Source organism: Anguilla anguilla, chromosome 6 (assembly GCF_013347855.1).
Source record: "Anguilla anguilla isolate fAngAng1 chromosome 6, fAngAng1.pri, whole genome shotgun sequence".
Taxonomy (NCBI): domain Eukaryota; kingdom Metazoa; phylum Chordata; class Actinopteri; order Anguilliformes; family Anguillidae; genus Anguilla; species Anguilla anguilla.
The window spans coordinates 59,365,992-59,381,903 of NC_049206.1; the positions used below are offsets into that span (position 1 = coordinate 59,365,992).

General features: G+C 49.0%; 1 protein-coding gene across 8 annotated transcripts in view; it reads right to left on the reverse strand.

The window, feature by feature from the left end:
- dnmt3ab (DNA (cytosine-5-)-methyltransferase 3 alpha b) overlaps nt 1-15,912 on the reverse strand; it is a 149,791-nt gene that overhangs the window by 125,651 nt on the left and 8,228 nt on the right. For all 8 annotated transcript variants that reach the window (XM_035422091.1, XM_035422093.1, XM_035422089.1 and 5 more), the window contains exon 3: nt 680-769. In XM_035422091.1, coding sequence (XP_035277982.1) covers nt 680-769 — 90 coding nt within the window. The remainder of the gene's footprint in view (nt 1-679; nt 770-15,912) is intronic.

Sequence of the window (15,912 nt, forward strand, 5' to 3'; positions counted from 1 at the left end):
GGTAGGGGGTGGGGCGTATGGAGCAGGGAATTGGGGCGGGGCACTGGGGCAGGGGGCGGGGCAAGGGGCTGCGGGCGGGGCGTATGAGGCAGGGGGCGGGGCGTGGGGGTGGGGCAGGGGGCGGGGCATGGGGCCGCAGGCAGGGCGTATGGGGCAGGGGGCGGGGCGTGGGGGTGGGGCAGGGGGCGGGGCGTATGGAGCAGGGAGTTGGGGCGGGGCACTGGGGAAGGGGGCAGGGCAGGGGGGCGCGGGCGGGGCGTATGGGGCAGGGGGCGGGGCGTGGGGCAGGGGGCAGGGCGTATGGGGCAGGGGGCGGGGCGTGGGGGTGGGGCAGGGGGCGGGGCGTGGGGGTGGGGCAGGGGGCAGGGCGTATGGGGCAGGGGGCAGGGCGTGGGGGTGGGGCAGGGGGCGGGGCGGGGGGGGGGCAGGGGGCGGGGCATGGGGGGCGGGCGAGGCGTATGGGGCAGGGGGCGGGGGTGGGGCAGGGGGCGGGGCGTATGGGGCAGGGGGCGGGGCGTAGGGCAGGGGGCGGGGCATGGGGCCGCGGGCGGGGCGTATGGGGCAGGGGGTGGGGCGTATGGGGCAGGGGGCGGGGCGTATGGGGCAGGGGGCGGGGCGTATGGGGCAGGGGGCGGGGCAGGGGGCGGGGCGTGGGGGGGGCAGGGGGCGGGGTCCTCACCGATATTTGCTTGCGTTTCCTCCCAGGTCTCCCAACTTTACGGGTCGGGAGGCTGTTGCCCAGCTTCTCCTGGTCCACTCGCTCTTCACTCTGCGACGACAACAACGCGTCAGTCAAGAGATCAGACACCTCACAACATCTCACTCAAAAGATCTAACACCTCACAACATGTCAGTCAAAAGATCTAACACCTCACAACATCTCACTCAAAAGATCAGACACCTCACAACATCTCACTCAAAAGATCAGACACCTCACAACATCTCACTCAAAAGATCTAACACCTCACAACATCTCACTCAAAAGATCTAACACCTCACAACACGTCAGTCAAATTATCAAACATCTGACAACACGTCACTCAAAGTATCAAACATCTCAGAACATGTCACTCAGAAGATCTAACACCTCACAACACGTCAGTCAAAAGATCTAACACCTTATTACACGTCAGATTTAACGCTTTGATATAAAACCTTGCCATCTAATTAATCCAATCAAGGCCCTTCCACATTCCCTCCATTCATCCTGACCCACGCAATCCCCACCCACTCAACCCACATGACAGAAAGAGACACCTTACAGGACTGAGCCATTACCACACAAAGACACATACGGTCTACACACAGCCACAAAAGCCTTTTTAAAAATAATTCACAGGTTTCTTTTTGAAACACCACCCTCGCATATTCCATTCACAACAGTGATCAATTATTTAGACAGGCTAGCAATTTGGAAACCGAATTCTCAGCACAGGCAGCGATTAAATAAATAAATAAATAAATAAATAAATAGATAAACAAACAAACAGAAGTTAAGCAGTCTTTTGTGTGCACGGTTGTGGATTCAGCATCACCGTTTTTTGAGTCATGGATTTTTTTTTTTTTGCGGAATTTAATGAGGGGAAACTTGCAGCACGTAGACATGAAGAGAGACACGCTTTTATTCCTAAACATTGGCATATGCCTACAGCGCTGCACCGTATATATTTATTTATTTATTTATATGTTAATGTATTTAACAGACTGCAGTGGTCCTTCTGGAGAGCCAAAAATACTTAATAGGAGAGAAAGGCCTCAAGACCACAAGCGTACAGTGTTAGCTTTGGCTAACCAGCTCAAATTCTAGCCTTGACTAATGAGTTCTAATGTCCTAATTTAGCTAAGCTTCAGCCAAAAAAAATGTGTATATAGATATTATTTTTTGGGGGGGGCCTTCTACACCACCGAAGCACCTCTTATATGTTTTTATTTCAGTTTCAGAAAAAAAAAAAAAAAACATCAACGGAAAAGTTTGAACTAAATTTAAAGAACTTGAGAGCGCAGTTGTGGAGAAGCTCTCCTCTCTGTGCAGTTGCAGCACAGCTAGCGTTAGCGTTTTGTCTGACTATCTACTGGGTGCCCCCCCCCCTCCCCTCCGCTGGACGAGGAAATCCAAACAATGAGGGACGACATTTTGATTGACGCATCCAAACAGCGCGCGGTCGCTATACTGTCCCAGGGGGGCTGCTGGGAGCTCTTTAGCGGGCGAGCCCCCCGACGCCGTGGTTACAAAGACATTTTCGCGGCCCTCTTCCTCTCCCCACCCCCCCCCCCCCCCCCCCCGATTTCCCCTCTTTTCACAGATAAAACCGTGTCTTCCCCCCTCACCCCCCACCCCGCCTTTTCAGGGCATGCATTAGCGTCCACAAACCCCCCCCCCCCCTTCCCCGGGAGGGAAGAAGACCCCACTGTTGTTAATCCTATAGCTGAGCGGACAGTTGAGTGGACAGGGCCTAGTTCATATTCGAATGGACCGCGTCTGTGTATGCAGGAGTGGTGGGGGGGGGTGGGGGGTTCTTGGCACCGCTCTACAGATACAAAATACACTACAATATATTATAAATGTGTAGATTTTTTCCCCCCAACTATGACGAGAGACTGACTGATATGTCAAAATCTGGCAAGATGGGCGTGTTGAGCAAATGCTCTCCTGCTGTTTGTCTGTCTCGTGTCTGCTTGGAGATACCTTACAGAACATCAACTGATTAACAAATTAGGCTTCGTTAACCCCCATAATGAATCGGGTGAGGCAGTCACATTAAGCAAATTTGTTTAAAACAGGTCAAAATATTTCATTTTCTCAATTAAAATTTCAATGCTCGGCTGTCTTGTAAGGTACCCCTTACGACAACTTTTGAACCCTTTAAGGTGTGAGGTCACAAATGTGTGATTAGAGTGTTCTTAAGTGAACATTCTAACGCTGATGTCACAATCACCACAATCACCGTGACTGAAAGCAACAGAGTTCTAGAAAACTGACATTCTGAACATTCCAAAAAAAATACACTTCAAAGGGTTAAATACTGCACGTTTACCCAGAGATTATGGCATTGTTTACACCTGAGACTTGAACCTGCAGCCCCTCCCCGTTAGAAGCACAGTCAGCTAACCGCTACGCTGCGCTGTCAGCAGCCACAGCAGCAGTCCAGCCAGCGCTGAACCCAGAACACCAATCTCAGTTGGCACTCCAGCGCTGTTAGACATTTTTGGCATGGCGACGGTGTTGTTAAGGTAAACTGCTAAACCACGATTTTTAAAAGATACTTTTTTTTTCCTTTTTTTTTTTTTTTAAAGTGACAGCAAGAACAGATGAAGCCAGACAAAAAAGATCAGTGGAAATTTGGCTTGCCTACTTGGCTGGCGATACACTATGGAAATGGCTTCCATTAGGCTACAGCCTTTACTACAGGAAAGGTTCCTGGGCAGCCCTGTGAAAGGGTTCATTTTGCACTTTACGGTACGACGTGAGCTCGCCCCCTCTGCAGCCTCCGCACTCCCCCCATCCCCCCCCACCCCCGTTGTCTGTCGTCGAAAAAAAAAAACCAGCCGCTCTTTCGAACAGCGGAAAGGATTAAGGGACCCCGCAATCATTTCATTTCAAGCATTTATCAGACACTTTTTATCCAGAGCACCTAACACAGGCTGCATCCCCCCCCCCTTTTTACATAGAATCCATTTTGGCAAATGGGAGATTTTTATTGAAGCCATTCAGGTTAAGCACCTTGATGAAGGGGTACAACTGCCGCACCACAGCCAAAAATTTAACCCAGAATCTTTGAGTTATAATTCCAGGTCCACCGCACTACACGCCATTCTAGGTGGATCTGTTTTCCGGGAGTGCTAGCATCAGCTAGCATCAGCTAGCCAAAATGGCCGACGTCATTCACGGTACTCTGACCTTATTCATAGCCAGTTAAGCCGCCTAGTTCAGCGCGCCAACAGTTTTATGGACGTCGATGGGTGAACGGTGCGGAAAAATCGCCCACATAAATGTACAATCGTAGTTTCAGAAAAAGGCGTTCGTCACTGACACCACACAGCGTACTGCCCCTTTCACAGGTGGCAACCGAGCTACAGTCACATTTAAGTTTTAATTAAGAGCAAATTGTGTGCAAACTCTTTCCAGCGTAGTGTGAACAACTTTGTGTTACAATGCCAAATTTAGGAAATTGATTTTTTTTGTTGTTCTGTCATTTTTTTTTTTTTTTGTTTAGGAACTCACAGAACAGAAACACAAAACTTTCCCCCCCCCCCCCCCCCCCCCCCCCCCCCCCGCCCCCCCACTCGGGTAAAAAATTGACATGACAGAATACCCCCCCCCGGGTCAAAAATTGACATGACAGAATACCCCCCCCAACCCCAACAAAAACAGGACAGGAACCCCGCCAGCCCGTCTGTGCTTCGGACCCCCGGCCTTAAGGAAGTCTGCTTCGCACAGACAGGAAGTGATGCGTTCAGCAGCGCTGCGCTAACTAGCACGACTAGGCTGACGATCCTTTCGCTAACGGGGTCGCTAAAACAAAAAGGCTAACCGGCCTGCGCCGACGTGCTCAAAATACTGAGCTCGGTGTTGACTCTCGGTCCCCACAAACAAGGAAACACTAATCAAAAATAGAGATGGAGGCCTTTTTTAGTACCCGATCTTTTAATTAAAAGGGGATTAGCGGAGGCGTAATTATATTTTCGAGAGAAGACACGGAGCGGCGTCATTACCCAGAGGGGTCGAGAGGAGCAGCGTGCTAGCGTCCCTCTTTGGCGGTGCGCAAGGCCGCTGAATTAGATCGCTGCGGGAAGGCTGCGGAGGCCGGCCGGCCTGCTCGAGGCCTAAGCCCCCGGAACGGTGCGCTAACGGGCTGCTAACGGTGCGCTAACGGGCTGCTAACGGTGCGCTAACGGGCTGCTAACGGTGCGCTAACGGGCTGAGTCCCCGGAAGCACAGATTACCGCCAAGAAGCTTCCTGTAAATCTGCGGCCATTTTGTGGGACAGCACGTGCGACTCGTGTTTAGGACCGTAAAGGTCAACCGTTAAAGACAAGATCTGGACCGGACGATCCCTGGCGGCCTGGGAACGCAAGACAGCGCATATATTTTTTCCCGACGTTACTACAGCCTCTGCAGCCCGTTAGCGCACAGTTAGCAGCCTGTTAGCGGACCGTTAGCAGCCCGTTAGCGCACCGTTAGCAGCCCGTTAGCGCACCGTTAGCGGCCCGCGGTCGACGCAGTCTGCAGCTACGGAGGTATGCCCGCAGGGCCGAGGTGGTCAGGGAGAGGACCGGCCGTTTGTGAGAAAGGAAACTCGATGCTGATTGGTCAGGAGGAGGACTGGCCGTTTGAGAGGGAATGCAAACTCGCCGCCGATTGGTCCTGTCACTAGCAGGCCGTCGTGGCGCTGATTGGTCAGGAGGAGGAACGGCCGTTTGAGAGGGAATGCAAACTCGCCGCCGATTGGTCCTGTCACTAGCAGGCCGTCGTGGCGCTGATTGGTCAGGAGGAGGAACGGCCTTTTGAGAGGGAATGCAAACTCGCTGCTGATTGGTCCTGTCACTAGCAGGCCGTCGCCGTGGCGCTGATTGGCGACCGCTGGTGGTGCCAGCAGCTGTTGCTGGCAGCTGTTACCGATAGCAACGGTCTGACGGGTGACGGGCTGCTGGCAGAGGATCACAAAAAACTATATAAAATGGACTCGGCGGCAACGGGGGGAAGAAAAAAGACAAAAGCAGGGGATTTGATCGCCCCCTCTCCCTACACTCTGACTCCAAACTCTGACCTGTAATTTAAAGGAAGTGTTCACTGCCTTTCTTCATCAGCACAGCCCTCCATCCCCTGATTAACCAAAATTAACTCACCACCCGATGTCCTTCATCTTAAGTCAAAGTTAAGATCAGCTTACCAAACCAACCCCCCACCGCCCCCCCCCCCCCCCCCCCCCCCCCCCCCCCCCCCCCAGGGTGCAAAATTTCATTTTCCCAAACCGCTACGCGGACGGATTTTCGGGGTACACAGCTGCCCCCCCCCCCCCCCCCCGATAATCCCTCCTTTGACCACGGACGCATTTCGGCACCGTTCCAGTTACCGAAGAGACACTCGAACACGGCGACGACGACGACGATAATAATTACGCGAACGATCGGCGGCGGCGGCGGCTCACAGGAAGTTGAGAAACGCGCGCTCGCACGCACACGCACACGCACGCTCGCACGCACACGCTGAAACAATCATCCCACGAGGGCCATACATCCTGCCGTCGGTTTGATTCCATTTTTTCTTTTTTGTCCGCTGCTGCATTTCAAACGCAGGGCGGAGTTAATCGGGTCTGCTACATTTCCATAACACAAAGAGCGATGCCATGTGCTATACATCAGCCCTGTGCTTTGAATTACCCCCCCCTTCCACCCCCCCCCCTCCACCCAGGGCAGTTAATCACGCACCACAGTGGCTCTCGCAGAGAGAGAAAAGCCTCAGTTTTACTGGTTAAGCAGGAAAGAGAGGCAGCGGTTAGTAGGGCGGCAGTGTGGTATAATGGGTAAGGAACTGGACTTGTAACCGAAAGGTCGCAGGTTCGATTCCCGGGTAGGTCACTGCCGTTGTACCCTTGAGAAAAGGTTCTTAACCTGCATTGCTTCAGTATTATATCCAGCTGTATTCATGGATACAATGTAAATGCTGTGTAAAAGTTGCGTACAGTAAGTTGCTCTGGATAAGAGTGTCTGCTAAATGACTGTAATGTACTGTAATGTAGTGCTAAGCTCTCACCTGCCTCAAACCCATGCTGTTCAATGGAAACCCATCATATCATCTTCTACTGGATTCAATGCTTTTCAAACAACAATAAATCAATTCACAATACTACAACGAAGTTACAAAGGCCACTTGTCACCATTTTGTTTTGTTTTACATTTTACATTCCATGGAATTTAAAATTGTGACAGTATAGCAGTGACAATGCCGAGCTGCAAATTCCCTGGAATCAAACCGCACGGAGGTTGCAGGTTCAATTCCAGTCGGGTGGCACAGCCGCTTTAACTTCCTGATTAAGAAGACGCGCGTACTCGGCATTTTGCTTCGATAAACATCCAGCTGTGTACGTACACAAGATGCAAGCCGGCGATGAGTGAAATATTTACCTTTTGCCCGTGAAAAGTCTTTTTGTGTGGGCTCGCTGACAAGCATCACAAACACGGAGAGGACTGCTCGCTTCATTCACGGTTTCGCTCAAAAGCTCTCTGGCAGCATTTTTTGGCAGATAAGAATCACTCGAATGCGTTTTGGCAGTCCCCAGCGATGCAGCGCACACAGAATTCATACCAGCTGAGAGATTTCCCCCCCGCAAGAGAATGAAAAAAAAAAAAAAAACGCCACTCAAAATAAAAGAGGAGAAAACTCTGCCTGTTGCTCTGGATATCACGGTGAATGGCATTAAAAATGAATAATAAGTTAAACGTGTTTAATCTGAGACGCACTCTGCAAACGGAACCATTAAAACCGCAGCTCGGTTTCTTTGCATCCCGTGCGCTGATTATGCGTTTAAGCACGTAATAAAGATTCAATTTAGCTTATCTATACGAAGTGCATTTAATTTAAATAAGTCATCAATGTCCAAATTAAGGGCCTGGCGCTGGAGATATCCTCCTGTTACAAACGCACGGCATGCCCCCCGATACTGCTTCGGCATTGCATCAGCGTTTAATCACGTTTGTCTCTAACAAATAAACTAATAATAAAAAAAAATGAAATATCCAATATCACACGCGCCTGAGCGGCTGGTTTTCCTCCCCAGTCAAACACACCGCAGTGACCAAAAATAGACCTGAGGACAAAGCTACCGGAGCCGGGCCTTCCATTATTCATTTACGCCGCACAGTTGACCTCAGTTGACCTCAGCTGACCTCTGGGAATGGGGGGAAAAGTCTGTTTTCCTAGCGTGTGCTGAGTAAAAGGGGGGGGGGGTGGGGGGGGTAAAGCCAGCGGAAGCCTGCGACTCTCCATGGACCCGGCCTTAGCGGGCCAGGGTAGGGTCAGGACAAAGGCGAGAGGCAGGGAGTACAGGAGAGGCGTCAGTGGCTTGCCAGGGGGGGTTGCCAGACGCAATCAAAATATCGAAATCAAGCCAGCGCACCAGCCCTCAGTCGCCGAAACCCCACAGAGGATGACGCACACCGCGCCGCAGCGAAGCTACGCTAACCCCGCTACCCCTGCAACAGACAGACAGGCCGGGCTGCTGAGAAACACAGCGCAACACAACGGCCCATTCATCACCGCCCTTCCCTCCGCACACCGAGATTAAACTAGACCCCGCGTTCGCAAGCACGACCGGCTCAGGTGAGGGGCCCTCCACACAGAGGACCGTTGAGCTGGCCACTCCACAGGGAGCACGGCGGCGTCTCCAAACGCTGGCTCCCGCGAGCCGCAGGGGCTGCTGGGATACATGGTCACCTTAAAAACGACCGGTCGAGACACAAGAAATCAGGGGCTCCCCAGATTTTGCCCGAAAAGCCACAATTATGTCAAACTATTTTAGAAAGTTATGCCACCGGCGTGCATACATAGTGGTTGACTACACAGGTGACTGTGCATAAATCAGGGCGTGTAGTATATACCGCATATATATGTGTGTGTGAGTGTGTGAGACAGAGGAGAATGAGAGAGAGCTGGAGCAGTGGTTGATTAGGTTGGTGACTGTGCATAAATTAGGAGCAGTAAAGTATATACCCCATGTGTGAACTTATGTGGACCAGGAAGTCAGCTTTTTAGCCTCAGGGGGTAAAAAGAAGAGGAAAAAAAAGAAAGAAAAAACAAAAGACACATTCAACCATTAATTTGGCAGTGTTGTCATGGTTGCGGTTGTTGTTAAATTATTACAAAACTTACATTTGTTCTTTTTTAAAATTCCTTCTGGGAAACTTCCAGTGTGAAGCAGTGTGACGGGACGACTGCAAAAGCCACCCCAGAAAAACAGAGACAGACCATCAGGGAGGGGTCAGTTCCTCTTAAATTAGGTCAACTCAGAAACTGGATTTAAATTCAAATCTGTTAAGCGAAAAATCCACACAGAACATTACAGGCATTTTTCAGGTGCCTAGCAGTTCATTTCCTGAATTAACTTTCCCGGCCCTGATTGGCTAATTGATTTATTGACTGATTGATTGACTGGTTGCTTCCTCACAACAGGAAACAGTAAAGGTTATGCCTGCTAATGCGTTACTTATCTCAGAAGAGCCGATATCTAGATCCCAGATAATGAACAGAGTTTACAGGGTTTTTTATTTTTTAATACATCACCACCTTTACGGATCTTGCACCAGTAATGCAGGTTAAATAGAGCTCCTTTACACACTGCAGTGCCACACCTAAGATTCAAACTCGTAACCCTCAGACAGACAACTCCCCCGTTGCCCTACCCCGCACCCGCCCCCCCCCCCCCCACTCCGCCAGCGCTGCCGCCTCAAACGCTGAAAAAAAAAAACCGCCAAATCCAGCTTGCCATGACAACAGAGTATGAATTATGCAGAGTGGCAGGAGAAGGGGGGGGGGTAAATTTATTTTTCTTCATAAATAAATAAATAAATAAATAAATATCAAATGTACATACTAATTCTAAGAGGCTGTAACTCCAGATGTGTATTTTCCCTATTTGTGTAACAATACAGTTTACCAGCTCTCTCAAACACACACACTCGCATGCACACACACACACACATAAATAAATACACACACATACACACACACACATAAATGAATACACACACATACACACACACACATAAATGAATACACACACATACATACACATGAACAAATATAAATAAATACACACACATACACACACACACACACACAGACAAATATAAATAAATACACACACGCACACACACACGCATACACACCTCTTCTACTCAGCAGAAACCCTTCCTCTCTGTCCCTCCCTCCCTCCCTCCCTCCCTCCCTCTCTCTGTCCATCTGTCTGTCTGCAGCGGCCGGCGGGCCCGGCGCTGGCTCAGCGCGCGCCACGGAAACAGCGTTCAGCGCGACCGTAAACCGGTCGCTAAGGCGCCGGGGCTGGTTGCTAAGGTGGAAAAACTGCTTAGCAACAATCCCTCTCAGAGGAGAGCGGGATGCGGAGGCTGCTGACTAACCGCTCCGGAGCAGCGCTCCGCGGAATCACGGCGTTCCGGGGAAACGCGACACCGCGCGGAATCTCGACACTTTTTCAGAAAACGAAACGACGCTACGCGGAAAGCGCGGTGCTCCGTGGGAAAGGGCGGCGTTCCGCGGAATCGGGAGGAGGCGAATTACGCAGCAGCTCCCGCGACTTTCCGCTCCGGCTGATCCATCGGCTCTGGGAAGGGGGGGGGGGGGAGGGGGGGGGTGAGCAGAAGTACATGTTCTTTTGTTCTGAATAATAGCAATGATGACGGTAATGAGAATAATAACGGTGATAAAGAGTCTGTGCCCTATTACACTCGCGTTGTGGACACCGAAAACCAAAAAAAAAAAAAAAAAAAAACGCTTTGTAGGTTTCAGGCTTTGTTTTTATTTTGCGTCACCAGTGACTGTTTCTGTGCTGTGTGAGAAGCTAGCGGAGGGTTAGCGGAGGCAATCGAGTATGCAGTCAGCCCCCCACCATGGCATCATCACATTTATTATCCATCCATCCATCCATCCATCCACACATCCATTATCCACACCCGCATATTCCTCATCAGGGTGGCAGCGGGGTGCTGGAGCATATCCCAGCATGCATTGGGCACACCCCCTGGACAGGTCACCAATCTATCTCGGGGACTATTATTATTATTATTATTATTATTATTATTTACAGAGGCTTGCAGGTCAGACAGGGACTGGAGAGTTAAACGCAAACTACATGGGCAAAAAAAAAGACAATAACCTCAAAATGAGTAGAAACCGGGCAGAATGAATGCATCACACTGAAAAACGAGCTACTAAGAGAATATTAGAAAGTGGAAGGGGGGGCAGGTGAGTGTACACCTGTTGCTAGAGCAGAGCCCCTCACCTGTGGGAGCAGGTGTGTGTACGCCGAGCGTGTCAGGGGAAACGTGCGGTGAATATTCACAGAGTCCCTAAACTCAAAAACCCCTCCAGCGCGCGTGTTAGCGGGGACGGACAGGGGTAACCTAAGACCGAGGCTTTCACCACACAGGTGAACAGCGGAGCGACCTGGGCTCCCGCCACACGCCCATATATGGCCTCAGGTGAAGCGCTCGCGCACCGAAGCTGAATTTTTAAAAACAGAAGCGAAGAGAAAATGGCGTATAACCACATATGGTTTTTTTTTTTTATTTTTTTTTTTTTAAACCCCCGTTCCATTAGCGTGTTTACTTTGGCTCAGCCTCTGTGCGTTTTCATCCACGGTTACACATTAGCTCAAAACAGAAAACCCCCCCCCCCCCCCACCCCAACCCCAACCCCCCCTCAAAAAGGGGATCGAAAAGCCAACAGACACGGCGGAGAGAGAGAGAGAGAGAGAGAGAGACGACCGTATACCTACCTTTGCTCTACAAACAAAACCGCGACGCGATTACATCGATAAAGCACCACAATGAGGAGAGGGGAGGAAATAAAAGAAAACTATTATTTAAAGGTTTTTTTTTTTTGGTTTTTTTTTTGAAACGCGTTGAGCACACGGCGAGCAGAATTCTGCCCCCGATAAGGAGGAACAAAGGCTGCCGGGGCGGGGGGCCGGGCGGGAAGCGGGACGCGAGACGGCCCGTTTGTGGCCGCCCTCCATATCTCTGCTCTATTTCTGTCTGCGGCAGGTTATTTCAGGCAACTCCTGTTGCCTGGCAACCAGACTGCGATCGGCAGCGGAGGATGAGGAGGAGGAGGAGGAGAAGGAGGAGGAGATGGAGGAGGAAGTTCCCCGGTGATACAGACATGGTTCCGGCACCTTCTCCCTCTCCCTCTGTCTCTCTCCCTCCATCCCCCCCTCTCTTTCTCTCCCCCCTCTCTCTCAGTCTCTCTTCCTCCATCGCTCTCCCTCTCCATCTTTCTCATCTTTTTTCCTCTCTATCTCCCTCTCCATAGAGTCCAGCCAGCGGATTTCAGTTTGACCATAGAGTCCAGCCAGCGGATTTCAGTTTGACCATAGAGTCCAGCTAGCGGATTTCAGGTTGACCATAGAGTCCAGCCAGCGGATTTCAGTTTGACCATAGAGTCCAGCTAGCGGATTTCAGTTTGACCATAAAGTCCAGCTAGCGGATTTCAGTTTGACCGCAGACTAGCGCTAGTAATTTTAAGTCAGGAAGACGGACGACCCCTGAGCCGTACAGAGTTAAGCTAGGCGTTAAGCACTGGGGTTCGTTCAGTCGCAGCGCGTAGCATTTAGTGGAGACGGGAATCAATCAAGAATAAGGTTACGTTAATTAACAAGCACAAATCATTAACTTCCGCCTTCGCAAATCATTAACGACAGAGAAACACAGACACAAACTAATCCATGCATCAATGGATTAGTTAACCTCTCAGTCCCGAAATGTCACAAAAGGTAGAGAACATCCTCGTTAATGGCGTGCCAAAACGCCCTAACGCCACAGTCAACTTCGCTGAAATTAGCATCCGCCTGTGGGCACGGACAACACCGTAAGCCACAGAAAAGAGCCAGGTGAGCAGTATAAATGTGTTTATAACACGGTTACTGCATTCGGCTGTCAAGTGCTTTAAAGAGCACCGAGGACTCTGGGTTCAGCAGATGATGACTGGAGCTATTTTTGCAGCCAATAAGCGAAAATGAGTTCTTAAAATCGCCAGATAAACATTAAAAATGTCTAAAGAGCAGACAATTTCCATGTTTGTGTCACTCTGATGGAATCTTCAAACCTCAAAAGCCTGTAACGGTTGTTTTTATTAAATTAATGCCGTCCTGAATAATTTTTTTTCTTTTCAGCTGTCAATGATAGTATAGTGCCCTGAAATATTTGTTTACAACCGAGAGAGACTACTGACAATGATTAATGACATTAATATAGTCGCGGTGGCACCAAAGAATCACTTTGCAATACACGTTGTTATTTTAAAAAAGAACAAGTACCCAAACCTTTCATGAATAAAACCGTAAAACACACTAAGATATACTGCGGACCTGACAGGTATATATCACAACAAATTCACTTCCTGGAAAACAAACGGCCTCGTGGGTGAATCCGATATTTAAATTGGTGGTGGTGGTGGTGGAGGGGCGGGGAGGGTGGGGGGTCATGAAAGTTGCAAATGGACCAATGGGGAACTCCCGTCAAGGCCTGGGGGGGGGGGGGGGACAGACACAATTTGTCTGGTCAAATTTTTTTTTGCATCCCTTAGTTTTTTTATTTGCCTGTGCAGAACTCATCTAACGCACTGCAAACCAAAACCCAGGACAAGTCTCTGGACTTCTCAATCGATATGTTGGGCAGAGGTGGGGGGGGGGTGTATAGAGAACCCTCTGAACCTTCTGTGGATCTGCAGCTGGATCTATTTTCGGGACTCAGACAAATTATGACAATGACAAGTTTATGCCAAAAGTAATGCGAAAGACTTTTCGCACAAAAATTCAAACGACAGAGTTTATTTTACGTGTCTGTGCGCTCACTTTGAACGGTATGACTGCTTAACAGACACGAGGCCTCGGGTGTTGAAAACCGCAGCGACACTTTTTCTCACCTCTCCGCCCACGGCGCCGCGGCTACCCGAGGGCGGGCGAGGCTAACGTTCGCGGGAGGCTAACGTTCGCAGGAGCAGGTGGTGGCGCAGGTCCAGCGATCCGGCCGGCTAATTTTCACGTCCTATCTTTTCTTCAGAGGACTTTTCAGTTCGCTCCAGAGCGCTCGTCCTCTTTTACACCGCCACCGCCACCGCCACCCCCCCCCCCCCCCCCCCCCCCCCCCCCCCCCCCCCCCCGTCCGCACAGGACTCCACACGGACTCTCAGAACCGGAACCCGTCCTACTGCATGCTGACCGCCCTAACCGTAATCACACCAGAATCAGGGAATCCTGTGTGATCCTAATTGATTGTATGTCAGTGTGATGCAAGTTAACATTTCTCCTTAAAAATCATTTAATGCAGGGGTCCCTATGAACGTTCTCAAAAAAAGTGCAGAGAAGGGCAACTAGATTGGTTCCAGGTAAAAGTAATTAGAACAAAAAAAACAGCAGACCCTGTGGCTCTCCAGGACCAGGGCTAAGGATCACTTAGTCAATGTATCACTTTTCTTTAAATGAGCAGCCAATTAAGACCTTCAAAAAAAAACTCCAGTTTTAATGATTGGCAGGTGCTGAAACGCATGCAAAATACAGCACACTGCAGCCCTCCAGAGGTGGATTCTCACACCTGTGTGAAAGGTATCTGGACCAGGTGAGGCGCATAACGTCCCTTCACATATGCCAAAATAAATTTTAAAAGGGGGGGCTAGGAACTGCTGCACTAATAATAATAACAATAATAATAATCGACAGCATGTATATTGGGCCTCATGTATATGATTATGATGACTATTACTGATCAATAATATGATGACTGTGATGATGGATATTATTGGCTGTGATGCTACGATGGACTTGGCATCATCCCTCTTCCTTGCCTAAACATTCATATTTGCACTCATGCAAGTAGCTCTGGCTGCATCTTCCAAATGCCTAAGGTAAAATAATGCTTTAATATAAATTATGTTTGATTGTATGTTTCAAGTGTCCACATTTCAAGTGTCCACATTTTCAGAATTTTTAAAAACTATTTTCTCATAATATTAAATCTGTGCAAAAAATGTGAACAGTGAAAAGTGGAAATAAGTAAAAGTTGAATGACAGAAAGAGGGAAATGCTGCCAAAAGAATAACATATTTCGCTGGTGGGGGCAGCAAGCCAAGCACATCCACCGACATCTAGTCTCTTTTTAATGCTTAATAAAACAGTTAAGTGCAGATCCTTTTATGAATTTGTTTCTTTTTTTTTTAAACAAAACTGCATCCTCAAACATAATTTTTCCCGCATTCTGTTTAGCAGTTTGCCACCGTTGCTGAATTAAATCTCATTTCAACGCCTGATACAGAACGAGCAAGACCTCCCTTTAGTCTGTCCTTCAGCCTTGTGAAGGCTGTCCACATTAATCAAAGCCAAAGAAAACACTTTTTGACAACGGCAATAAATATCGTCAAATAGCAAATGGCTTTTTAAATTCCCGCATAAACAGTGAAACAGAAAGGTAATGGGTAATTAATGAAATCCGCTGAGAAAATAAGGGATGAATCCTCACACACACGCCGTTCTAGTTACGGCGAATAAACCATAAATGCGTTCCATTCCAACATTATCCTGCGTTTTAAGGACCACTTGTTGCCGGCCAAGGAATCAAATCTCACATTTTTTTCAAGCACCCGATGAATAAAAAAAATTTTTTTTTTGTAATTCTCCTTTTCTCCTTTTGTAATGACTCTTGGTTGGGCACTGTTAAAATGTTCATGGTGCTTTTGAATTATCAAGGATAAAAGCCAGTGAATAGGGGAATACAGAGCAGGGCTACGGTCTTAAACGCACCTTCACGCAGTGAATAAAAACCGCAGATGTGAATATTGCACGATAAATCAATGTTATTACTGCTCCCATTTTATTTTCATTTATTTTATTTTGGAATGCCCTGTCACCAACTGCCAGCCCCGTCCCTGACCACCTTCGCACGCACACTAATAATTCAGTTTTAATGTGATTTAAGACAACACTGTGACCAAGGCGGAAGTCACATAAACACATTATTCCGATTAAGTTACTGCAGCTAAACTCTTAACGGAAGCAACCGTGATTTCATACAAGATATGGAGTTCTGTCATTTTATACTTGTACTGTTGCATGACTTTGCAAACCCCGAAATCGAATTTCTTGGCGTGTTCAGTTAACGCACGTCCAATCGCGACTGTCACTAATG